This window comes from Cinclus cinclus, chromosome 4 (assembly GCF_963662255.1).
Source record: "Cinclus cinclus chromosome 4, bCinCin1.1, whole genome shotgun sequence".
NCBI classification, from domain to species: domain Eukaryota; kingdom Metazoa; phylum Chordata; class Aves; order Passeriformes; family Cinclidae; genus Cinclus; species Cinclus cinclus.
The window spans coordinates 59,523,318-59,549,174 of record NC_085049.1 but is presented as its reverse complement, the minus strand read 5'-3'; the positions used below and the strand labels follow the sequence as shown (position 1 = coordinate 59,549,174).

Here is a 25,857-nt window from a genome sequence, read left to right as displayed (position 1 = left end):
GGTGGGAATACAGCTCCCAGGGCCAACTGCAAAGCCCCTCAAGCAGCTGCACAAAAACAGATCTCCTCTGTCTGAAGTTTAATGGTTCTGACAGAGTTTTACCAGGGGGAGCAGAGAAACAAAGAGATGGAGCGAAAGGACATAAAGCAAGGTCAGGTAACAGCCCTCCTCCCTTAAAGAAGCTCCTAAAATTGCAGGCTTCTGGCCCAGCTCCACCTTGCTTGGCTCTGCTCGAGCCATCATTCCCTTGAGTTGCTTCCAGAGGAGCACGGAGATACCACACTTGCTCCACCAAGGGAGTTCGACTGCAAGCCATACAGTTCTGTTCTCTAGGTTATCCAGACAAAGGACTGACAGCTTCCTCAGGTGCCTGCGAGGTTTCATGTGTCTAAAGGACTTCTCAAGCTCACCTCTGCTTAAGGGCAGCTGCTGGGATGAACAGAGCTAAGAGAAAGAGGGCAGGTGGGAGGTGGTGGTAACATTCATCTTTATTAGGTAACAGATGCTCAGGAGTCCTGGAACAGGGTTTTCAGACAGCAGTTATGTTTCCTGGGTAACTTCCCCACCACCAGTTGCATCTCATATCAGAAAGCATCCCTACTCTGAACTCCATGTGGATAAATAGACTTTCTTCACATAATCCATAAAACAATTTCCTCCCACCCACAAACCAAAAAGTTACAGTATATACACACACATATTAAAAAAACAGTTGTAGGGACAGACGGACAGCAAGTTTTTGGACAGTGTAGAAAAAAACAGGGCAAAGATCCCTCGCTCCGGAGTGGGCAGAGACATACCAGCCATGCTAGGACCCTCAGTGCTCCACGCTATTTACTACCTGGGTTTCAGCCCAACAGCTTCTCCCAGCTCCTAGCCCAGCCAGTACTCCCTGCGGCTCAGCCCCCAGGGCTCAGACTACCATTAGTGACAAAGTGAAACCTCAGCATCACTGCTTTCCCAAAGCCTTACCTCCCATTTTACTAAAGCACAGAACTGCCCATGTGCTGCACTCAGACCTGGAGAAATGCAAGGTAACTCAAAGGTTGCCACAGGCAAGGAGTTTCTGTATTTTTTGGAAAAAAAACCTCCACGACAAGGAAGACAGCATGAGAGCCATGGAAGAGGAAAAATATCAGAAAGAGGCAATCTACCCCCCCCCCCCCCCCCCCCCCAATAGGATCACTGATAAACTAGGGAACTTGGGAATGAGCAACCAAAATGTGTACTCAGAGCTGTTCTGCATACGTAGGGCACCTGCTCAAAGCTGAAGTTGTTGCCACCAGAGCATCCCCTACACTGATCAAACACTCTTGAGAGCAAACTCTTACCCTCACAACGAGCTCCCCCTCCAACCACCAACTCCAGGAAGCAAGGGACACCCCTGCCAGTAGGACAGTACTGGCCATTGCAGCTGGATATCCACCAGCTATTCCCCAGATAAAGTGGGGGAGGGAGGTAAACACCTTCTGGCCCTCACACTTTTGTCCACAGCTACAGATCAGAGTCACTGGGAACAGCCTTTGCTGGGACATGGGTTTCTCCTGGACCCAGTTTCCATCTTCTTGAAGCTGGGAAACTCAAGGACTAGCATTACCTGTGTTCCATTACTGTAGCACATGAAATGGCCCTTCCAGATACCAGAAGAGCCTGTGCAAAGGGAAACCACAAGCCCCCTTCTTTCTCCTCTGATTTTGAAAGAGCTCATGCCTCTCTGCAAAGCTGGATACAGGTAAAAGCTTCTTGCAAAACAGTCCAGGTTTGCAGGAGTTGGGCAGTACAGGCTTCACTGGGACAGGATATGTTTGGATGGCTGCCTGTATCTAAATGCTTCAAGTTGCCAATATGGAGAACATGCTGGCCATATACATGGAGAAACAGCAATACCCACTTGCTAAAGGCTAGTTTCCACAAAAGCACATATGAGAGGGCAATCACTCTGCACTTCTTTGGAGAGATGCAACAGGAAAGGCAGAGAGAAAGAGGGCAAACCGTTCTCTCCCTGTCCCAAATCTGCCTCCCACTCCTGGAAAGTCACAGGCAATTCAACACCTGCAAGTCAAACTGCTCGGAATAGCAACGGTAACAAAGCTGGGAGACTTGCATCCTGAACCAATGCCTCCCAAATCCTGCAGGAGCTGTGGAGCAGTTGGAGAAGGTAAGGAGAAACAACTGAAGACAAGTTCTGGGACTGGGAGTTGAATAAAATAAAAAACTGTTTCTAAAAATTGTTTCTGCATCAACGAAAAGGCACCAGAGAAGCATTCACCCTTCATGCCAAGTGCAGGGCACAGCATGTCCACCTCTGGTGCCACCCAGCACCAGATGAGCAGGAATGCCAAGATCTTCTACCCGGCTCTGCTTGTTGCAGGCTGCTACAAACACAGCCCCTGCTGAAAACCAGAGGCAGCTGTCACAGGAAAAGATGCATGAAGCAGAAGGGAAGGGAAATCTGCTGCATTGTTCCCCATGTTTTTGTAAAGCCACAAACGTTCCTATAAAAAAACCTGTATAAAAACTGTAGAGAAATTTTCCAGGCAGTACTGGCCCCAAGTGATACTCCCAGAGCACCTAGATAAGTTGGGTCTAAAGGGGCTTCAGTTTCCTGACACACAACTCAAGGAAAGCTGGTGCCTTCCTCTCTTTTGGGAACAGCCTTAGGCCCCAGCAGCCCCACAGGACAAGGCTTGAACAGATCCCTCTGCCCTCCCCAGAGATTTCCTTTCTGCAGAGGTGTTCGGAAAGGGAACAAAATACCCCTGAGGACAGACACAGGATGTGCCACTTCTCTATGCCATGGGCTTGTGGGCTTCTCTCCCAAGCAGGGATGGGTCATTTGTGTCGGGGCAGCACGTCTCAAGAGCCCCAGGCATAGTGACAAAAACCACAACTAGACAGATTCCTGCTGCAGTGCCTGAGAACAGGCAAGGAGGCTAGTAAAGCTAAACCCGGGGCAAGTTTAGAAAAAAAAAAAAATCCAAACCCAAAAACCCTCCCTCCCTCTCCCACCCCATCCTGATCCCACCAGCACAGCCCTAACCTAGCACTTCTTCTAAGCTCCTGAAGGGAAGTCCAGGCTGATGCTCAATGAGGCTGTCTTTGCACGAAGGGAACCCATGCTGGCATTAGGAGGCAGCGATGGCCGTGCCCCCGCTGAGCTTGACGATCATCTGCTGGCAGTCGTTGCAGGAGCGTTTGTCCCCCACTTTCTCCAGGGTGCGGGCAGCCTCGGCCAGCAGCACGGCTCGCTGGCCTGGTGAGGACAAGAAGGAGAGGGGCAGATGGCGACAGGCCAACAGGATGGCCGTGGCTCGCTCCCTTTGGCCTGGCAGCGTGTCCAGTTCACCTATGGGCAAACAGTAAAGAGAGAAAACTCGTAACAGAGCCACCACCTGCATGAGAAAACCCCATCTCACAGGCCCTCAGCTGCCACCACTGAGCACAGGCTTCTCTGGCTGGCAGACCCTGGCTGAGCCTAGAGCTGGGGGAACCCTGGGGGCACTCAGGCTAGCAGAGGAGAACACTCTGAGCTAGAGTCAGGTAGGAACTGTCAGTCCTCTCTTCTACAGAGACAGCTCCTTTCAGTTCACTTCCTAGGGCTCATCCCAACACTGGCATGCATGTTTGCCCATTCCCTTACATCCTTCATCTTTTGGCTCTTTCCTTTAGAATTCAAGCTTCTGCCTTTGCACTGACTGCTCCAAACCCCAGACTGCCAAGTTCTATGCACGTGTAGCTTCACGAAGGCAAATGTTTTCCAGTCTGTTCACGGACACCTCCAGCCCAGGGCTGGCAGCTCACATTAGCTGGCTTGTAGAGAACATGGCAGAAACATTGCCTCGAGCCACAGGCTGATGGGAGCTCATTATCCTGACACAGTAGAAGACACTGCAAGTTGTATCTATGTCCCCACACCTTGCCCAAGCGTTGACCCCTCCCAGCCCCACAGGCAGTGGGTCGCTGCCTGAGCCCCAGGGCTGACCTTGTTTGCTGCTCTGGGGCGTGCGCCGCCTCAAACTGTGCTCCAGCAGCTGGTGGGTGCGGGTAGGGCTGGCACCGGCCATCAGGCGCACAGTGGCCTCGTGGAGGAAGACCTGGAAGGGAAGGCAGGATGGAAGATGAGACGTGAGCTGGCACAAGGACGATGCTGTGGCTGAACTGTCATCCCTCAGCCACCACATTTCAAGAGCAGGGCACTGACACCTTGACAAAAGCACAGACCCATTTCCACTCTCCTCCCTCATCCTTCCACCTGTCTCTGGAGAATTTGCAGGTCAGGAAAACCATGAGGAAGGGAAAAAAAATTGACACCTAACTGTGAGTGGCCTGGAAATGGGGAAGATTGAGACCAGGGAACAGGGCAGAAAAATCTGAGAGCAAACTTTGGCACTGCGGTCCAGGCAGGACTTTCAACCTATACTGCTAGTGTAATGCTTTGTTAACAGCATCAAACTTTGAAATCCACAGTATGGACAATACCAAGACAACTCTCACGTCCAAGTATTAGACTCTACTTCCTCTACAGAGGCTTAAAACTAGATGAACTGAACAGAAGCAGGGAAATGCCCAAAAAAGCACCAAGGCTCTACAGATGCAGAAGGCATCTGATTCTCTAGCTACTTCACAGAACCAACACAGCTGAGGAAGCTTCCTTCCATACTCCCCAGAGGGACAGATCCAGTCTGAAGCCATCTTAATAAACAGGATGCCATGGTATTTAGCAATGCACATGTGCTGATGGTTTTCTACGCAGAAACTAAAGTGGATACTTCCCCACATGTGCAGAACTCCCATGGGAGCCTCCCTCATCACCCACCAACAGTAAGTATGGAAGCTGGTAGTGGGAGAGTATCCAAAGTATCCAAACCACACAAGCTCACATACACCCTATATTTCCAAGGGCTCCAGCTTCCCATGAGCCCCAGGAAGGGCTACAGGTAAGCTGGAGGTGGAGAGGCAAGCCATCACCTTGCGGTAGGCGGGTCTGAAGCTGTGGGCCAGCTTACGCAGGCTGCCGAGGTCACGCTGGAAGCCCGTCAGCTCTGGGGCTGAGGCGTGGTAGGTCTCACCCAGAGCCTGGCTGGCGTTCGCCTGCTTCTGCCACAGGCTGGTGCGGAGGGAGAGCAGCAAGTCACAGGCCAGCAGCTGGATCATCTGTAAGAGCCAAGATGCCCAGGCACACATTTTTAGTAACTCGTAGCACTGGGTGAGTAACAAGCTACATGGCTGCTGACACAGCCCATGGGAAGGCAGCCACGGCACCTCCTGCCCACCTGGGGGGCTCCCCTACCCTCCCCGCTGTGTCACCTGACCACGATGCACCAAAGGGAGCAGGCATTTGCATTTTGCCCAAGTGGCATCTCTCAACCAAGACGTCAGAGAAACCTGTGCCATGCATCAGTTACATGCCCTTGCCTGCACCTTTCACTGGGATCAACGCTAACAAATACAAACTGATCCCACGGAAACACAGCCTCCTGCAGAGGCTTTCCTGCCCAAACAGTGATGCTAACTAGTGGGAAACAGCAAAGACAGCCATGCTACCTGCAGAGAAAAAAGAGGCAGTCTTGGCACAGTCAACAGCAGCTGCCAAACCCCTTTTCCCCATCTGCTGCTGCCCCCTAGCACCGCTCCGAGCTCTGGGAGGGCTCTCTGCCTGTGCTGCTGAACAGAGAGTGCCTCTGTACTGCACTGCAGAAACATTGCACAGTCACTGCCACAACATGCAATGCAACTACAATGCACTACAGCTGCCACCCAGCAACGACGAAAGGGACCAGAAACACATCCCATATGCCATGGAGGGAAGCTCCAGTTTTATGTAAACCTGGAAAGAAGAGAAACAAGCCCCACACAAACTCAGGAGTAGCACAGCATATTCACACTTCCGCGTCAGAGGATTCGAACATTCATGAGTGAGTCTGCTCTGTTTCAGGCCACAACTTAGTAATGTCCTGTTTTACAGGTATTACCAACTTGACCTGGAGGAGAGAGATGGGTACTTTCCATCTATGCAGGGCCAAATTCAAACCAGTCAAAGCACCAGAAAGGTGCTGGCAGAAGAGGAACGAGAGCTGACACCATGCGCAGGGAGATGACACTGAACTTATGGCTCTGCTCCCCCATACAGCAGAAACAGAATAGTAGCAACGCCCTTCTCAAGGACAGGGAAGAAGTCTCCCCTCTAATCCCATGATACACAGAGTAAATGGAGAATGCAGCTACAACAGGGAAGTGACACACCTGCAGCAAGACCAATCTTACAACCAAGACAGACCATATGTTATCCCAGGGCTAATAATGCTTACATTGTTGAGGACAGTGCTGGACATGCCACTGCTCATGTTGAGACTGTTCCACAAGTGACTGCTGGCTCTCTCACAGTGACCCAGGGAGCTCTGCTGTCCATCTGCCTTCCCAGACAGAGAGGCCTGCATGGCTTTACACATGTAGAAGGTAGCTTTCACCAGGGCATTCCTGAAAGAGAAAGCAGGCTGCTTTCAAATACCATGTCATGCTGCCACAGCATCAGCTTTCACTCTCCCACTTTCAAGAGATATCATCACTCCTTAGACAGAAAAAAGACAGCAATTATTCCTCACCTACACAGACAGCACAGAGAAGTGAGAGAAAGCTGGCAAAGATTCTTTAGTGCAAAAGAACAGAGATGGTGACACCATCCTTTCCATCATCATGTGACTTTTGTTTGATTTTGGAAGGTGGGAGACTGCAATTAAAACAAAGCCAAAAGACACTCCTAAAGAAGCAACTATGACTGATTTCCAGTCCACAGCTTTACTATCAGTCTGCAAACCTTGACCTACACATGGACTGCTGAGCACCGGCACCTGCAGAGCACAAGAGACTTGCAGCTCCGGAGCACAGGTAGGTGTGACCCTACAGGACAACATTAGGGGAAGGAGTCACTTTTGTTTAGAAGGAACAGCAGTTTGAAAAGCGTATGAGGCCTACGCACTCTGACGTCTCCAGGGACTTCGGCATGCGCTCCACTTCTGCAAAATGTGACCTCACAGCTGCATCATCCCCTCTGAGCCAAGCGACTGCCATAGCCACGGCTGCTGACCACCACCGGCACACCACATCGGGACCTGCAAAACAGAACCAGTGGCTGCAGCCCAGGAGAGCACGCCCAGCTCCCTCACACTTGGAGAAGTGGACAGGTATCTCAGGCCCTTGCCAGCTCCTTCTGCTGGCATTGATGCTAATGAGCCCAAACTGATCCCACGAGAACTCAGCATCCATGTGAATGCTGAAATGTGCCACAAGAACACAAAAGAACTTGGCAGCATGCAAACACCCTACATCTGACTGCAAGGAGAGTTTTGGATGGTACATTTCTATCTTGTCAACAAGAACGTGTCCCACCAACTTGTCTAGAAATTTGTTGACTTCCTTCCTGACAATGATCTCCACTCACCACCCCAAAATAACAACTCCATATATACACTCATGATTGGCACTAATCACCATCAAGACAGTACATCAGGTTCCCTATATAATTTCCTTCATTATTTAACATCTCTTCAAAAACTTCCCAAAGCCTACTTCGGGCCAAAGGACATAAAGCTCTGCTACTCCAACCCATTTTTTCAATTCTATGGCAATACTGACCCAAGCACAGACTTCCCTTTAAAAAAAAAATAAATTTCATTTACCTACTATGTTTACTCTATACATTTTAGATATAGCAGTTAGTGTGTATCTAAAGCTGCACCAGCATCCCAGTGAGCTGCCAGGTGCTGTCTGTACCAACACCATGCAAAACAAATACTCCAGCAGCCTGTTACCAACCCAGCCCAGATGAGCACATGGCTCAGAGGGATTCTGCAGCCCTTGCTGTTCCACTAAATGTACACCAAGGGACCAAAACAAGCAGTTCCCAATATATGCCCAGAGCTTGCCTACAGCAGAAGCTGCAGGTCTCTGGAGATTGAGGAATATATCTGACAGCCACTGTGAAAGTGAGGGCAACCCAGTTCAATAGGTAATTAAGTAAAAAAAAAACCCTTCCTGTACTTCAACTTAAATGCTGCTATGTTTGTTTATATGCTCCACCCTTCCTCTTGCTTTGCATTGCTAGGAGCGAGCTCTCAGATGAGGGCACATAGTTGAGATTGGAAATAAAATATTGCTCAACAATACAATAGCAGCAGTTCCTGGCTGGGCACTCTGCATTACAGACAGACAAACTTATAACCCTTTTTAATCACCTTCTTCCACTCTGAGCTGTGGTACCATGCTGGCATGCAATCAGGCCTCACTCCAAGGACTGCACTTCTCCTTGACTAGAGTTTGGGAGGTGGTAGGGAGAGGGAATTTGTATCAGCAGTAGATCCTGCATCTGAAAGAGCTTCAGTTCTGCCAGACTTACCCAGGGCAGACTTGAGTACAGAATTGCTGGCAAAGGGTGGGGCTCCACTTCCCATTGAGTCCAAAAAAGAGTTGAGCAATTTCAGGTACTCCATGGCACCCGAGAATTCACTGAAACAAGGAACAAGGCAGATCTTTGCTATGCTGCCAAACAGAAGATACCAAGGTACTTTTCATTCACAAAGTCATGTTTAAGCAGTGCTGACCCCTTAAGCCCACAGAAAGTTCAAGCTATACAAGTAACACAACACTTTTGGTGGTGCAGAGCGATGCTCAGAGAGGAAAAGCTTCACAGCTTGGCTTTCATGACCACCAGCACAGAACTACATTTAACCTCAAGTCTCACCTCAAACATAAACATATGTTACAAGCTGATTACAGGCTCCTTGTCAATCACTGCCTCCAAAACTGGCAGAACTACACTTCTGTGATTATTTGCCTATGTGCAAATATGTATGAATGGAAGTGACAGCACGTTCTCAGCACTGGTCAGAGAAAATAGCATACGTAGCAATGACCTAATTTACTGGAACATGCTACAGATTAAGATCTTGAGCTCCCACCCTTAGAGTGGGAGCTTGCTATTTCACTAAATTTAGTCGTCCCCATGAAAAGACAGGAATCCTGCAAGTATAGTGACAATCCACCTCCCTTATACAAATCCCGCTACCTTCTCTCAACAGCAGCATCAGATTGCAAGCAATTAAACCAAACTGTTACTCCTCCTCTGCCAGGACACAGATGAGATTGGGAAAAAACCCAATGCTAAAGGTACAGTATTTTTCCTACATAGTTAGGGAAACTGGCTTATCTTTCCATCTGAGGCTTTTACCCACACTTTCTGGATCTTTACAGAGCTTCCCATATATGTATGTAACATTTGCTGGCACCAGCATATCTGGAGATCAGCTAAGAACAGTGATGAATTACTAGCAAAGGCTAGGGTACTGCTTCCTTTGGAGTCCAGGAGAAAGTTGGATATGGTTCCATACAAAAAGCTGCTGTTTCCCACCTGTTTTCCCCTTTCATTTGGTCAAAGAGCTTAGAGACAATGACAATTGTGTTCAACATCATCTTTCCTCCTCTTGTTTGATTCTCTACCGTGGGTAATGTCACTCAGTCAGAAGAACACTCATGCACAAAGCAGCAAGCTGGTGGGTTCACTCTCTGACATGCCAGACCTTCACACCCTAAAAGCCCTGGATATATATCCTGGTCTATAGAAGAGGTAGATGCACGCTAATTTTAGTCCTCCTGAACATTAAATTTTTTCTCAGCAGAGAAAGTGCCATCCATTTAGTTGAGCAATCAACCAGTATTACCCCACCTAACACCAGAAATTCCCACCACTTCCAGATTCACATTTGACTTGAGAGGTTTTACTACAAAGAGGCAGAGCTTGCTCTGCTAACAAACAGTGGTGGTCAGACTAGTGTTGTCATTCCAAGCCTTTAATAAGGACTAACCAGACAGTTTGCCCCACAACACTTAGTCAGTGGTTACAAGCTCTGCCTCAGAGCCTGCTGCTGTGGCCAGCAGTGCCCAGTGGGCCACACATACTCACCATGACTCCTCCTCCTCCTGTCCCGCTATCTCTTTCCTAGTCTGAGGTTTCACGAGTGAATCCACTGCTCGCTCTAGCAGGTTCTCACAGAATGCCTGATGGACTTGTGCAATGGGATCCGCTAGAGAAAAAGGATAAACCAAACCACTTAACTTGCATATTGCTGTCGGCACCTCCCAATACACTCAGAAAGAAGAATCAAAATGCAGGAAAGAGCATGAGGAAGAATAGTAGAGGGAAATTCTCATGAAACTAAACGGAATGATTTAGCGACTAAGTTTTTAGGGCTTTTTTATCCTTTCAATCCACTTGTAAAGCTGCAGCCTTTTGCCTAAGATCCCTCTGTCACTTCAGCCTCTCAGCAAAACAGTAAGTACACTGCACCGCAGAGGATTTTGGTCACCCCAAAATCACTACCCAGACATTTAGGGTCACCTTTGGGGTGTGTTCCAGCAGATAAAGAGACAAGCAGTATGACACAGCACGGGACACAAAGGGAAGCAAGCCAGACCCTGCAGGCTGAGGAGATGTTTCAGCTCCTCATGTCCTCTCACCCATCAGAACCACAAGCAGGGTGGGGATAAAAGAGCACACTCTCAAACACGACGCCCACTTTTGTCCCAGACAAGAGTGGAGAGACTGCCAGGCTCAAAGTGCTGGGATGCCACACACTTGGGAAATGAGCAGCTCTCACCAGGATTCCTTTGCGTGCAGTACAGGCTCTCCTTTGCAGCAGACTTCACCGTCCAGCTGCGTTCCACAAAAAACTTCTGTCCCAGGGGGTGGCACAGCCAACGCAATGAGTCGGGAATGGCACTTCGCTCCGAACTGCACAGGCTTTGAGCCTGGCTTAGAAAGTAGCTCTGGTGAAAAGAGAGGACAAGATTGAGAACAGTACATAGGGAAAGACCAGCACCACCAAGGACAAAGATCATACCATAATTACAGCTTGTATCATAATTGCAGGTCATATAACAATTGTAGTGTTAGCAGATGCCCTCTCCAAGATACAGCAATGCCAGCTTCCAGGCTTTCCTAGATCTCTGCTTGAGGGTGTGATCAGGGAAGATAACACAACTCACCGCTAGGAAACCAAGCTTGCCTCCACAGCGGGTTTTCAAGCCAACTGCGGCTGTCAGGTGGATTTCTGCCATTGTGCTGGGTGGGATTTTTTCTTCTGCACATTCAGCCAGATTCACAGCACATAATGCCATGTGCAAGCCCGAGTAAGCTGAGCTGGAGGGAAGCTTACCTGTACCGGCAGGAGAAGGAAAAGTGTTAATTTTTAACCAATAGTACTAGCTAGTAAATACTACCATAATGTGCAGGGCTACTATCCTAAAGAAACAACAAGAACCTGCTGACATGAGAAGCTTACACTGCCATTGCTTCAGCTGTCCTCATAGAGCTCTTTTATTCCACAAACCTGCTGTGTTTTAGTAAGCAGCTCCTAAAATTTATCAGGGTAATTTCTAACAGCAGAGGAGAGAGGCTGTAATGCTCTCCCTGTATGGTCCAGGATCAGCTCTGAGTCTCCTCATTCAAGAAAACCAGCCAGCAGATCTGCCACCTCTGCTCTCACCTGTTATGTGGAGCTGATGGAGCTTGTGGTACGCTAGGGCCGCATCCCGAGCGCTGGTCTTGGCCTCATCCTCAAATCCTGCAGTGGCCTCCCTTGCCCGCCACTGGTGAGAAGTCCTCTTCAACAACCACCGCACCAGTGCCAGCTTCTGCAGGCTATAGCGGATCACATTCCAGGACAGGCTGCAGGCCAAGTCCAGGCGGGAAGCTGGAAGGGCTCGTCCCAGTACTGACAGACAAGTCTGCAGGTTTGATGCAGCTGCAGCAAAATCACCCTGCAAATAACACAATGAAAGGTTCAGCAACAAAAATCACTATTAGAGACACTTTTAGGGACATCGACACTGATGTGCAAGTCAGGACAAGATCTTTAGCAGAGGGACATTAACGTAGAAACTGAAAATGTAACAGCAGTTTACACCAGCTTGAAATCTGGCCCTAAACATACTTTCTACACATGGTTCACATCCTACACTGCCTGTGAGATACATTAGCACTCGAGGAAAAGAGCTTCCTGCCTTGTCAAACACCATGGAAATTTCAGGGTCCCTGTAGCAAAAGCCAAAAGTTTCCTCAACAATAAAAAGAGGACTTTGAGGAGGCTGGAGGACAGCAGACAGACACAGCAGAGGCCAGATTCTGGACAAAACCCAAGATGTTGCTGCCAAAAATTGATGCAAGATGCAGTCGGTAGCAACAAGGACAGACGTTAGGAGCCTCTTCCATTGCTTCCATGCCTCATTAACTTAGGCTGAGTAGGACGGTAATCTGCTCAGAACAACCTGGCAACAGCTTCTCTGAAATCATCCAGGATGATCCACTCAAGGAATACCATGCTCTTTCAAGTGCTGAGTGACTGCCTCATTGGGAAACATTTACCCACAATCCCATCTAAAAGATGCATTCAATGTAGTCAACTTTACCCGTGCCAAATCCAGGTCCGCTTGCTTGCGGTGCCTCCAGAAGGTGACCGAGGACCTTGAGTGCAGCCGGGTCACCGGCTCTCCGTGCACAAGGAGCTTTATGAACACGCTCAGTACAATCACTCCATTCACAAGCCACAGGATTAGGGTGGGCATCATCCAACCAAACCAACCAGCTGCATCTGCAATGGATATCCCAAAAGGGAAAATTAAAATCTAACCTGGACACCAAAAACCTGGCAGCATGACGAGTGTGGATCCCAAAGGATGTCTTGCCATGCTTGCCACATGTTTAATCAGCTTTTGCTGATTAAGACTGAAGTTCAGTCAGGAAACACCTATACTAACACCTCTTTATCCAAACTCCAACCCTCAACATTCCCAACCAAATGATTATTTTTACAAGACTGATGCACCAAAAAAAAAAAAAAAAAAAAAAAAAAAAAAAAAAAAAAAAAAAATCAGCACTTGGTTTTCCAAGAGCAGTTTTCTGATTTTTCTCTAAGACACACCAACAGGTACTCAATAATCCAGTGTAATTTTCCAATCTTAGTTAAATTTACAAAGCAGCACCAAGGAACCATATTTACCAGTCAGGAAAACAACTGCATGCCTACAGCATTCCCCACCCTCTCCTAAGCTGTACTTTTAACTATCAATTTTATGGAATGAGTGGATCAACAAGCCATCAGCAAGACTCCATAACAACAGTGTAGTTATACCTCACGATTAAGTGACAAAAAACAGTCAGTTACCTTGAAAACAAATATAAAGTGAACACACCTCAAAGACTGGTGAGGACAGGAGGACGCCCCTTACCCTGAACTACTTTTTCAAGGGCCTATGTCAAAAGCCCAGGCTGCTGGGCTACAGAGAGGTGTCACCACAACCTCATCACGCTGCGCCATGGCTGGTTTTATGCAACAGGAAAACTGGATTTGAATGGGAGCCATATCCAAGCTGGCTCTCCTTCCATGCCCTGCCCTGAAGTTACTGCCCCTCCCTACCCATTAAACAAAGGTCATACAACTCCCTGAACACACAAACCCATCCTGCTGAACCACAGCAACCATCCACCTCATGACTGGCAGCCTTTGCAGCTACAGGTGGCTTTTAGGGAGGCCACATTAGGCTGGACATCCTCTGTGGCCCAAACTATCCTGGTTTTTCTTACCTGACTCAATTGTCAGCATGCTCCTGCCGGAGCCATGGCGCACCAGGCTGTCAGGCTCGGGGGTTCCTCGGGCATCCAGGAGGGATGTCAATGGATTGAAGGAAAGGCAAAGGAATGTGAGAGCACAGAGGAGTATTCGAGAGCGATCCACCATGCCAAGCGCCACAGGAGGAGAGTCAGGCTCATCTTTAACCTTCAAGGGAATAGGAACAGAAAAAGGAGAAAAAACCTAATGCTTACCATTCTGAGCACAAAAAATGTTTATGCCAAGGAAGGCGTAGGGAAGAAGGAGAAGCAGAACATGTATAAATTTGCTTTTGAGCTCCACATAAGCAAGAACTCTAGTAAAGCTTTTCTTAGCTTAGTAAGATAAGGCTGAAATATGACTGCCTTCAACTTCCTTCTGTGTCCAGTCATTTCAGGTATTAACTGTAACTGCATCCCTGGGTTAGACTAGGATTAACCTTTGTTGTCTTTACTCTTTTGAGGATGTCCCAGAAAACCCTCTGTGATAGCCACAAAACAAAGATAGCTAACAGCTTTTTGTTACTCTGATTATTTATGGTCTCATTAACCACAACTGATGTCATCATCCATTTCCAAGTTGTTCTGCTTTACTCACTAGACTTACATATCCTGGAAAGCCGTGGGCTCCTTGGGTAATGAACGTGCACTGTAAGTCCAAAGACACTGTACAGGGGCTGAAGGATAACCACAGTTCTTCCAGCAACTAAAGTAGGGTTCTAGTAATGCAGCTCAGGAACTAGTCTCAATAAATCAAAGATAAAACACACACATCCACCTTCCTCACCCTTACAAAGGATCTCTAAGCCCTACAAATCTACTTGACAGGTGTCTGCTGATTCCACTCTTGAGAATAAGAAGAATTTAAATTCTGGATCTTACATATCCTGAAGGAGATACCTAGAATTTCACAATTAAAGTCACAAATACCTTTGCATCATCAAGGAGTGGGCTTCCTGGTTCTGAATCAATGGAATAGGGAGAGAAGCCAGCCTGGGATCCTGAATCAGATGCTGGAGGAGACATCAGCAGCACATTCTGGTTGAAGTCATCTATCTTCAGATCTACATCGTTGTCAACCAGACTGCTCAGGTCAATGCCCTTCAACAGCTCTGAAAAAAACAGAGTGCATTATGTACACATTCCTCCATCCTGACTCCTGTCAGTAGCTCTCAGATTGGTTCTGTCATATGGAGCAACACTGGCCACTATCAATACAACCTCTGTCAAGAATAAGAAACTGAAAGATACATCCTACATCCATGATGACTGCTACCCCTCTGCTAAAGAGCTTCCACAACTTACTGTTTTTTTGGTTAGCCAGCTTCAGAACCATGTTCTCCTGCCTCAGCTTATGGTTAGCCTGCTGCAGGTATTTAATGTAGTCAATGGCTTTTCTCAGGACTCCAGACTTGTGCATCTGTAAGGAATTAAATGTACAAAAAGCAGTTTATATTAAGAGTATCAAAGGACCACTCCTGCCTGTAGGAATACCACAACCCTTTGTATCATGTGGTGAAAGAAAAGGGTATAAAGGACCTCTCAGCAGCTGCAAAGGAACCATTAGCAGTGCGTGCCCTGTGGGCAAGGTATCAAAGATACACAAGGAGGAGGTCTCGCTAAGATCTTTTAAAAACAGTACAATGGAAACAGATTAATATCCAAATTCTAACGGAGTTCACACCCAGGTTTCAGCCAGAAAACAGTTCTTTGAAAGTACCACAGTTTGTAAATTAAGTGGATCAATTCTAGGACAGAACAAACTGCTGCTGCTTGATCATGTCTAAATTCTGAGATAAGTAATTCCCTCCTTGCCTTATTCACTTGGCCACCTCCACGAAAATCCTTGCTTCCAGCAGCAGTGGGCAAGTTCATCTTCTAAACACAAGCCAAAAGTACTATGAAGCCAGTGCACACTACTCACATTTTTTAAAAGCTTCCACTTCCAGCGTTAGCAGGTGACTTCACCAGTGCACTTATTTGCACAGTAGTCACAGAAGTACCAAGAATACTGCTGCTTGCCTCACCAGTATGAGGTAAAGAGAGCACGAACAAAACCTGAACATGTTGTGCAAGAAAGCTTCCAATATTTAAGCAAGCAGGAGTTTTTACAGCTCACTGTCTAAAGGAAATAAATTGGAAAGCTCTGTAAACCCTCATCCTTACTGAAGTCACGTGGAAAAGGAAGTTTAATTGAAGCAAGACCTGGTTTGGCAGAGTTATCAAAACATTCACTTGGATATTCTACCTAGAGGGCCTATCTTAAGTTAGACTTAATAACAAATGTATAAGGTATAGCTTATTTTCAAGAACTAGTACCACTAGCATAGTAAAATTAGTATTTAACAGATGACCTTTCCTGAATACAATTATTCCAGCAATTCTCACCAGTCTTAGCCCAATACATGTGTGCATGCTACTGACAGCTACATGCACCCAAATGCTTCACTTCATAGAGCAAATGAGCAACTGAAGACAAAGTATTTATGACACCATATTTACACTTATTCCCTGTATTTACCTTGGCATCTGTCCCCATGACAAGGTTCTTCAGCTCAATGATTTTGTCATTTATGGACGACCTGTAGCGCTTTTCAATGATGTTGTGAGTTGTTCTCCTCTCTCCTTCTTTAGGTGGTTCAGGTTGCTTGACACCCCCAGGAACTTGTTTGATAGGCACCTTTTCTTGTCCCACCATCACTGGCATTGTGGTCAAAATGGTCCCATTGCTCCCAACCAGAGTCTACAAAGACCACGCATAACAAGTGTCAAGAGCAATCAGCCAATTTAGATAAGGGTTATGATGGCAAAAGAAGATGAAGTAAACAAAGAAGAATCAGGAAAAGTTGGTTCAGCTCAGAAAATGTGTGAGATGCCAAATTCCTTCTATCATTCTCAGCTGGCACAAGCATTGGCACAGCAACACAGGAAAAATCTGTCACTCTGGCTCCCACGCTGGTCACTGTGGAATAAAAACATCTCTTGCTCTCCAAGCACACCAACACTTCTGCCAATACTATGTTCTGTTCATCCACTTAAATAGAGAAAGGGACTAAAGCTCCTCCTTGTTCCTACAGTCTCTGCACTCCAAATGTCCAAATCCACTTTTTCTTTGGACAAACAGTCATGAAAACAGCCACAGCCTACACTACTTCCAATGACACTACTAACGACAATGCTAGAAAGGCTCCAACTATGAAAAAACAACCTTTGGCTTGAGGAAGGCAGTTCAAATTTATTTGAATTTGATTAAATGAAGAAAAAAAACCCAGAAGCTATAAAAATGCCTTAATATGAGGAACTAAGACTAATGAGTGATATACAGCAGAATGAAAAGCTCAAACTTGGGCATCTAGATGTAGGACGGACCATCTACAGCAAACTAAAGCAATATGTATTCAGAGATAAAATATGATTAATCCCACCAGAACAGTTGCACAGAGGGGTACCTAGGACTGCTGTAATGAAAGAAAGTTTAGACTGCTCAATCCAGCAGAGCAAGATTTAGAAAGACATGTGTTCTCTGAAGTACACCAAGGATCAGGGAAGCAAGTAGCTACGGAGACTAAGCGTTGTTTCTGTCAAACATACACAAACATGCACATGGTAATAACTAGCCTAGAGCAGCTAGCCATGAGAATAAACTAGTCATGAGCAATTTCAGAAACAATTTTGAGTCCAAAATAGTCTTCTAATTGGGATACCAGAAATTAAACTAATTTCACTTCAAGTTGGAACTTGACAAATAAGTGAATTTAAGTCCTATACCTTTCCTAGGCTAGTATCCACCTAATTTCAATGTGTTCAAACATGTCTCAGATAGACAAAACCTCGTAAGCCTCAAGCTGTGTGAAAACATCATCTAAAAGCAAGCAGATCAGCTGAAGATTTTAGCCTGGCTGCTAATAAGTTTCTAAGAAGCATACCACGCTATTGCAAAAGAAGTCAAAATTTAGGTCCACAGTGACAAGTTTATCTCCCCCAGTAAATATTTATACAAAGATATCTGTTCAGAACATACAAGATCATAATAAACGTTTCTTTGGGGACATACATTTCTTAGACTTGATTAGAAGCGGAGGCCATGAAGCACAATTTCCACCTCAAATTATTATAACAAATCCTCCCTGAAAATGCTCTCTGAAAAGTAGTTTAATTAGTTGTCATATTGAATATAGTAGTATTAGACACTACTGAGGGGCAAAAGGAAGTTCCACAGGTACTGTGAGCAAGTTAGCTTTTGGATTAAAGTTAAAAACCAGACTGAGTTTTTAGGTCATATTCCTCTCCCTGTAGTACCAGAAAAGGTAAACAGAAATGTGCCCTTGATCTTTGCTTACTGGCCATGGAAAGGCTGCCAAACAGTACAATCTGTGTGTTTAGCCTTGACAGAAACAGGGTATTACTCGCCCTGGACGTGTGTACAACAGCCCTCAAAACCCCTTTCTTGTCTGCACCAGTGCAGAACACTAAAGCACAAATCTCTTCCTTGAATTAACAGGAAAGGACATCAGTGAGGAGAGGGATGGAAAGACATCCATAGAGTACCTGCAGAGCTGTGGTCTGAATGGGAGCAGTGAGTGCTGTCAGTGCTGGGTTCTGTACTGCAGCCATAACTGGATTGCCATCTGTTTTCAGGGTTGTCAAGACCAGGGAATCCGTTTTTATAATCTGAGGTTGGACGAGAACCTAGATTGAAAAGAGTTACAGGTGAAGAGGAGAGCAGGCACACATTTCCCTGCTGATCTCAGGAGCCAGAGGTAAGCATTGACAGAGTTGTAATAGTTTTAGAACTCAGTGGTTGGCAAAAGAGCAGGGTGAGTACTTCTCTGACTTGCACCCTACATCACCTGGATGCTTTCCATCAGCCCCAGTGCAAACTCTGAGCAGGAAATACTCTGAACAGCACTGGATAGAGTGGGGCAGAGGAACCACCAGGACAGTGATTTTCAAATCAGGCACCAGAAGTAAACAAGTATGTAAAAACACACAAGAGGTGATGGAAAAGCTGCTTTCCCCTCTCCAGTTACACCTATAATTAGCTCTCTATATTAACTGTCTGAGTATTCAGTCTAACACAGCTAGGACTGTCTGCTTTGGCAAACACCCACTGTAGCTTCTCCCTGCAATTTCACTGAAAGGATCTGTACCTTTAACATCAACCAGATCAAAATTCACTGTAAGTTATTTTGCTCTTATTTCTTTCAAATACCTTGCTGACTCTCTGAGAACACCAGAGATGTCATAGTACAGCTGAACGATAGCAACTTTGTCATACAGAGTCTCACAGACAAACATTTCTCTTTAATACAAAGTTGCAAAAGACTGAAAAAAAAATCACGTGTCACTGTAACAGCAAAACTATTAAAAAAAAACATGACAAGAATTAGAAGAATACGTTCCAGTACCAACTAGTCTTCATAAGATGTGGTAGAGGTGATGGACATGCAAAGAAGTAGGGAAAAGTCAAAGAAAGCCTGTTCGAGTAAAGTTTATAACTGGGTTTGGAAGTACCAAGTTAAAAAAAAAAATTAAAAAATTAAAAAAAATAAATAAATAAAACCCCTCAGACTGCATTTAGTTACTGTTTTACTGAAAACAGTTGCCCAGCGTTGCCTGGAAGTCACATCACATGCCACAACAGGGCCTCTCACACATGACCTGCATGAAGTAAAACGCTTCTGGGACACAGGCTGGCTAAATATACCTTTCAGGTTTAAAAACATTTCTGCAGAAGCAATCCTAGCCAGGATTGCCAGTCCTACAGCTTCACTACTTCTCCCCAGGCAAGCCAGGGGACCAGACCCACAAAAGCACTTCCTGGTTCTGCTGGATCCCTGCATAACTCCACACTTTTACTTACTGGAACTTGCTGGACCTGTGGTGCAGCAACAGTCTGGACCGTGGCTGGTGTTAAGGTCTGGATGGTGCCATTGGCAGCCTGCGTCAGCACTCGCTGGGCCTGCAGTGTCTGCACCTGCTGCTGGATCGTAACCGGCTGAACCTGGGAGGATGTCACCAGGCTCTGGACTTGAGGCTGGAGAACTGAAAAGCAGAAGAGATGTCAGAAGTGGTTAAGAGACACACATCTCCCTCCTGGAGCCTGGAAATGCTCCTAGCATCACTCCTTCCCACAGCTTTTTAGTAGGCAGCATTCATCCAACACATCCCACATGCTGGGAAGCTTCCAGCTGCTTTGAAGCCTTCTGCACCTAGACACTACACCTAGGACAGCAGCTTTCCAGGAGGCACACAAGATCAGTTAAGAGAAAACAGAGCCAAAATCCTTTAGTCTGACAGCACAGGACTCTGCTTTAGTAGCATTTTACAGGTCATCCAACCTGCACTTTTCCACTCCCCCTAGTCTTGGTGGACCACAGGATCCTATCTGTCACGTAAAGAATCACGACCCACTGAAGAGGATCAAGTCATCTAGCATTCACAAAGGAAGATCGCTAAATATTGCTACAGGTGTCCCTGTTCAGTGCAAGTACTGAGCTCCAGAATTTGGTAGATAAAACATGCCTCCAATTCCAGACTGCTGTGTGGGACAGACTGGATCTGCCCAATGCACCCATCAGTGAGAGAACAGGGTTGCCAGCTATGCTATTTTAAGACATCTTTTCTCAAGCCTCCCAAGAGCCATAGGGCATAAGGCCAGGCAGAGAAGAACAAAACAATTATGGTAAGAGGTCACACAAAAACACTTAAGATCTCATTCCTGACAATTTCTCACGCTCCCCAACTCCAAAGCCACGCAGGTAGGAGAAGGGACACCCCACAGCAGCATCACAAGAAAAGGATCATCACGTTTGTCATGGCTGAGGATGCACTTTGAGTTTAAACACTGATGCCATTTACTGCAAGCACACCAGGCACATCCACAGGCTGAGCACCCTGGAATCTCATGTGCACCAGGCACACCTGTATCCTGAGCACTGCAAGCATTACCTTGGAAGCTTGTGGCCGCATTCTGGTAGATGACTGGCTGCTGGATAATCCTGGTCTGGGGAGCAGAGCTGAACGTCGGCGCAATCATGACAGCCTGCTGCTGGAGCTGAGGCTGCACCGAGGGCCGTGGCTGCAGGACAGGGGCTGAGCGTGGAGGGGCTGGAGGTGTCGTCTGCACTGCTTTCACTGGCAGGCTCTGCAGCTGGGGGGATGCAGGGGGTGGTGGGAAGGTTTGGAGCTGCACCTGGCTGTAGGGCCGCTGCAACTGTGGCTCCAGGGTCCCGCTGCTGCTGCCATTGCTGCTGCTGCTGCCCTGGAAGGTGCTGCACAAGGGATCCGAAAACAGGTCTGGAAAGTCTCCTGCCTGGTTACTGACAAACTGCAGCATCTCTGTAAAACAGAAGAAAATTCGCTCAATGCTATTTTGTCACCTGTATACTTTGACACCTGGCATTTGTATCATGCAATTATGGTGTGTGTGCACAGAAGGGAGCTCTGGGTCCTTCAAACCTTCAGAGAACTTCACACCAATGCAACACCTCCAGAGAGAGACCAAGACGTGGCCAGCAGCACAGCACTTCAGCTGCTGTTCAGGGCAAAAAGTAAGACCCTCCCACAACACTCTTCCAGACAACAAGATCCAAGCACAGACTAGAACTTAAAGCCATCTCCAATATATATTTAAAATATTAGAGTCTTGTTCCATTACTCCTTCACTCTAACCCTTGCAGAAGGAAGAAACCAAGCATCTCCACAATTCCAGCACTAACCATTCTTTCACTCAACTTTTTGGAGCTTTCAAGTCCTCTATCTACACTGCCCCACTGAGCATCTGGAAAAGGAAGAGACAGGATAAGAAGTCATTTTATCTTTGTTTACTTACAAGCATAACAAAAATCGGGGGAAAAGCACAAAAGGAAACATCACTTTATAAAACTGTAACAGGATAAATCCATGCATGTGTTTGAAACACCAGAATAACTTTTTCTGTTGGTTTTCTGCCTGCAATCACAGCACAACAGGTTCTCTCCATCCCACCTTCTCCAGGTTGGAGGCTCCTACTGCAACACTATAAGCCTTCCCCCTAAAGGCGAACATTTCACAACCAAGACATCACTGTTGATAAGCAGAGCTTCCTCTTCCCTTCATCTAATCCAATTTAATCCAATTAGTCACCTTTAGACATATGAATGATTTCCTTGATCTGTGTGCAGGCAGTGGCATGAGGAATCAGACATTCTTCCCCACCCCAGGACCTGCCCATGCTGCACTGGCTCTTCCATGGTTTTCTGAAAGTCCTATTTGTTTTTTTCTGGAAAGAAGAAAAGAGGGGACCCACAAACCTAAGAGAGATTATAACAAAATAATAAATATGGGTTTATGAAGCAAAAAATAGGAAAAAATATGGCAAAGGGCTCCTTACACCAGGACCTTTCGCATTCACAAACCCCAAAGGATGTCACTGCTGTGATTTATGAAGTAGGTTTGAAGCAGTAAACTTTTAACAAGAAGTTTCTATGGATTATGTCCCAGCAGTAAGAGGGCTATGAATTTGCTCAGCTCTATGAAATGCCACCCACACACTATCCAATTAATTTGCCTGACACTCCTTTGTCTGAAACAGAGCAAAGGGATGAATCCTCCTCCAAGACCCTTGCTCCCCCTAACACACATTTCAACATATTTCTGTGATACTACTACTCTTCCCTTTCGATAGCAATCCCTCCACACTCTGACACACATTTAAGCACTGGCCACGACCACTGCTCTCAAGAACTAGAGCCCATTGGAGGGAGGAGATGTGTCCTCCTGACCTGTTCTTAACCTGACGCTGAGTGGGGACACACAGCTCCCCCAGCATGAGGCAGCAGCCACCCTCGGGGACCAGCTGGACCAAATAAACCCTTGTCTCCACTCTTCACTAAAGAAATGAAAGGGTTTTTTTTTTTAATGCACTGCCTTAACTGGCTTTCACAAAACACTAGCAGAGCAAGGAGGGCTCTTTCAAGATTAGTATCTAGATGGATGTTAAACAGCTTTTCACATTCCAACTGACTTCAGCTAAGACCATCCCAAAAACCCCTCACCATGATAAAACTGACAATCCAAACTACTTCCCAAACTCTGCACTTGATGGTATTGCTATTTTACTATCAGACAGCACAACTGCAAGTATTGAGTAAACATAAATCAGGTGGGACTTCCTCTAAATTCCAGTAAATTCAAGCATAATAACAAAGTTTCAAGCACTGTGTTTAAAAGAATGTTGTGTTCAATGCAGCAGACTTAATATACAATTTTAAAAACTACTTCCGCTCTCACAAGTTAAATCACGTCTTTATGACACTTTAACTTTGACTGAATGCAAAAAGTCCAAAGCTTAAATTTTAAGAATTAAGACTGCCAGGGCATCAAACCCATCTCTTTTCAAGGGCTGAAGAGTTTTCCTAATAACAACACAAAAAAAATTAAAAGAGAAACAGCCAACACCCAAAATCTAAATCTCTGCTTTTTAGAAGACCTTCACCTACCCAGAAATCAGAATATCTGCACTGACTGTGAGAAACCTCAGGTGCTTCTGGAGCCATCAGTGATAAAACCAGTGTCACTAGAGCACCTGCACCCTCTATGTCGGAGAGGTTTCAGGCCCTAAAGCAGAGTGACTTGACTGCAGAAAAAAAAATCCCAGCCCAACCCAAGGATAAAAAACGCCAACAAGGTATTACAAAACCAAAACTGTGCCCACCAAAGGCTTCTGCCACTTTCATCAGCCTATGGCCTGAATACCTGGCAGAAAGGCAAGGGCTGGGCTTCAGCTGCCTCTCCCAGGCAGTGGCTCAGCTCTCCAGCACAGAGGCTGCTCTTCCTGACACTCCTGGACATGCTGTGCTCTGAGAGACAGAAAGCAGCAGAGATCCCAACCTCAACAGAAACAACCTCTCTGTCCTCAACCCTGATGTGCTTCGATCTCCAAACAACTCAAACCTCGTTCTCCGATGTTACCCAGCAGTGCCCTGCCAAGCAGGAAGATGCCCATGGCTGGTGGACGAGCTTGTGCTGGGGCAAGAGGCAGAACCTTTGGGGTCAGCACTGGGGCCCCCTGGCCATCCTTGTGGCCTCTCTTGAAGCATGAGCCCTGTGAGCCCTGACATCCCAGAGCACATCCACCACAAAGAATCAAAATCCACGCAACAGGCAGTGAGGAGCCCCTCAGACTGAATGGGAGAGGAACACCCACAAGAGGACTTAAAAACCAAGTGAAAAATCCTTGCAAAATTTCAAACCCTGAGATGAATCCGTGCTGGAGCACAAAAAAAAAGCAGGATTGTCGTGTATCTTCCCCCTGCCTTGCCCAGGAAAATCCACCCCTGGAGGTGGGGAGGAAAGTGAAGCTCGTTTTCCTAAGTTACTCATCGTTCTGAATCACACCTCCCAGGGCACACCTCAGTTCAGAGCCATTGCTGGGTTCATCAATTCGTCTCAGTTTCCGTGTGGAACCCGAGAACTAATTACGTGGTACTTAAACAGCAGCAAACACCACCTTCAATGGGCACTATCAAACTTTACGAGCAATAACTAAGCCCACTGCACTCTCACAAGGTACATTCTGCTTTTATGACAAAAGAAAAAAATGAGCATAAATTTTACCCCAAGCTATGTGGTAAATCAGTGTCAAGCAGAAATCTAAAAGTACTGGCAAAATTTTATCTCCCAACTGTTAAATAAGGACATTTTGGACACCCCTAAAACTGAGCTCTGCTTGGGATTACTGCCCAGCAAAGCAGTGAATTAAGGCAGGAGCTCATCTCCACCAGCCTACAGCACAGACCACACCAAGAAATGTCATTTTAAATGGGGTTTACAGGAGCTTCTCGGTGTCGCCAAAAATATACATAAAACAGGCGTCACACGCAGGCGCTTCATTTTGCTGCACTTCGATGGAAAACGGGGGTTTTCTCACAGGTCTGAGCTGTGCCAGCGATGCACTTAAGTTTTAGGACGACAGGGAAAATGGGAAAACTAAGCAGTTAGAGCTGTTTCGATGAAGGAGGGCTCGGAGGCTCGGCCTCCCACGGGCACTGGTGCAGGCACAGCTTCGGCCATCGTTAGGAAACCACCTTTAAGAGAGCCACGAGGAAAGACGAGGGGAAGGTGGGCAGCGCCGCTTGCCCCGCGGGGCTGCGGCAGGAGCAGGGGGACACGGTCAGCGCTTTCCCCGACCCCTACCCGCGCCCGCCACCGGGGGAAGGCTGGGCTCAGCGGCTCGTTCCCCCACATCCCCACCGCCCTCCCGCGGCTACGGCCTGGACTCCAGGCGTGAGGCAGTCCCACGAAAGTCGCTCAGAAGCGCTGCCCTGGCAGGGCAGACACGCGTGGCCGCGCCGCCACGGGGGATCCCGTACCGCGTGGGAAGCGCGCCCACCCTGAACACTCCAGAAACACGATCCAAGGACCGCGCACCCACGCCTCCTACCCCAGCAGCCGCGGGCCCGCGCGGGGAGACCCGAGCGCTGCCCCCAACACGCGTGGGGAGCCCGCACGCGCGCCGTCTCCACCCCACCCCCCCCGCTCCTACCGTCGATGTCGCCCAAGGTGAGCTCGTCGCCCAGCTCGGTCAGGGTGTCCATGCTCTCGGCGGCCAGCTCGCCGCCCTCCATGGCGCAGAGCCCGCCGCCGCCCCGGGCGCTCAGGCGGATGCTGCCGCCGCTGCCGGCGGGCGCCGCCGACCCCGCGCCATCTTGGGCCGGCCCGCGGCCCCGCCCCCCGCGGCCCCGGCGCGCGCGCCCCCCGCGGTTTGTTGTCAATGAGACCAGGTCGCCCCCGGCCAATGGGCGGCCGCGGCGGCGCGTGGTGTGATGGCGCGTCAGCGATCAGCAGCTGTCATTAGCATAGCCCGCCCCGCCCCCGGCCCAGCCCATATTCATGAAGGGGCGGCGCCGCCGCGGCCGCGGCCCACTGGAAACGCGGCCTGGGCGGGGCCCGCGGCCCCGGGATGCCGCCGGGACGCGCGGCGGAAAGGCGAGCTGCGAGGCGGCCGTGGATAGAGCATGGGGTTTGTCCTTCCCTCCGCAGCGCCCGCGGACCCTCACCTCCTGAGGGGCCGCCTCGACGCTCTCTGGCGCACACCCGCTCCCTCCAGCAACGGGAGCAACAGCCAGGATTCTTCTACTTAAAAAAAAAAAAAAGATAATAATAAAGTCAATTTTATTCAAGAACAACCAAATGAGCCCATTGCCGCCCCCTCGCCC

The 25,857-nt window shown here is 47.6% G+C and overlaps 1 protein-coding gene across 1 annotated transcript; it reads right to left on the bottom strand.

The window, feature by feature from the left end:
• Nucleotides 1-1,189: 1,189 nt before the first annotated feature.
• On the bottom strand, nucleotides 1,190-25,266 carry SREBF2 (sterol regulatory element binding transcription factor 2). Its single transcript, XM_062492237.1, has 19 exons — nucleotides 25,185-25,266; nucleotides 20,609-20,998; nucleotides 19,521-19,702; nucleotides 18,206-18,346; nucleotides 16,179-16,400; nucleotides 14,963-15,077; nucleotides 14,588-14,769; nucleotides 13,634-13,826; nucleotides 12,460-12,641; nucleotides 11,538-11,811; nucleotides 11,038-11,207; nucleotides 10,650-10,818; nucleotides 9,956-10,076; nucleotides 8,393-8,502; nucleotides 6,977-7,109; nucleotides 6,309-6,477; nucleotides 4,969-5,154; nucleotides 3,983-4,094; nucleotides 1,190-3,346 (listed from the first exon to the last, which is right to left on the bottom strand). The coding sequence occupies exons 1-19, from the start codon at nucleotides 25,264-25,266 to the stop codon at nucleotides 3,126-3,128; spliced, it is 3,354 nt and encodes a 1,117-aa protein (XP_062348221.1). The 3' UTR covers nucleotides 1,190-3,125.
• Between the last annotated feature and the right edge of the window lie 591 nt (nucleotides 25,267-25,857).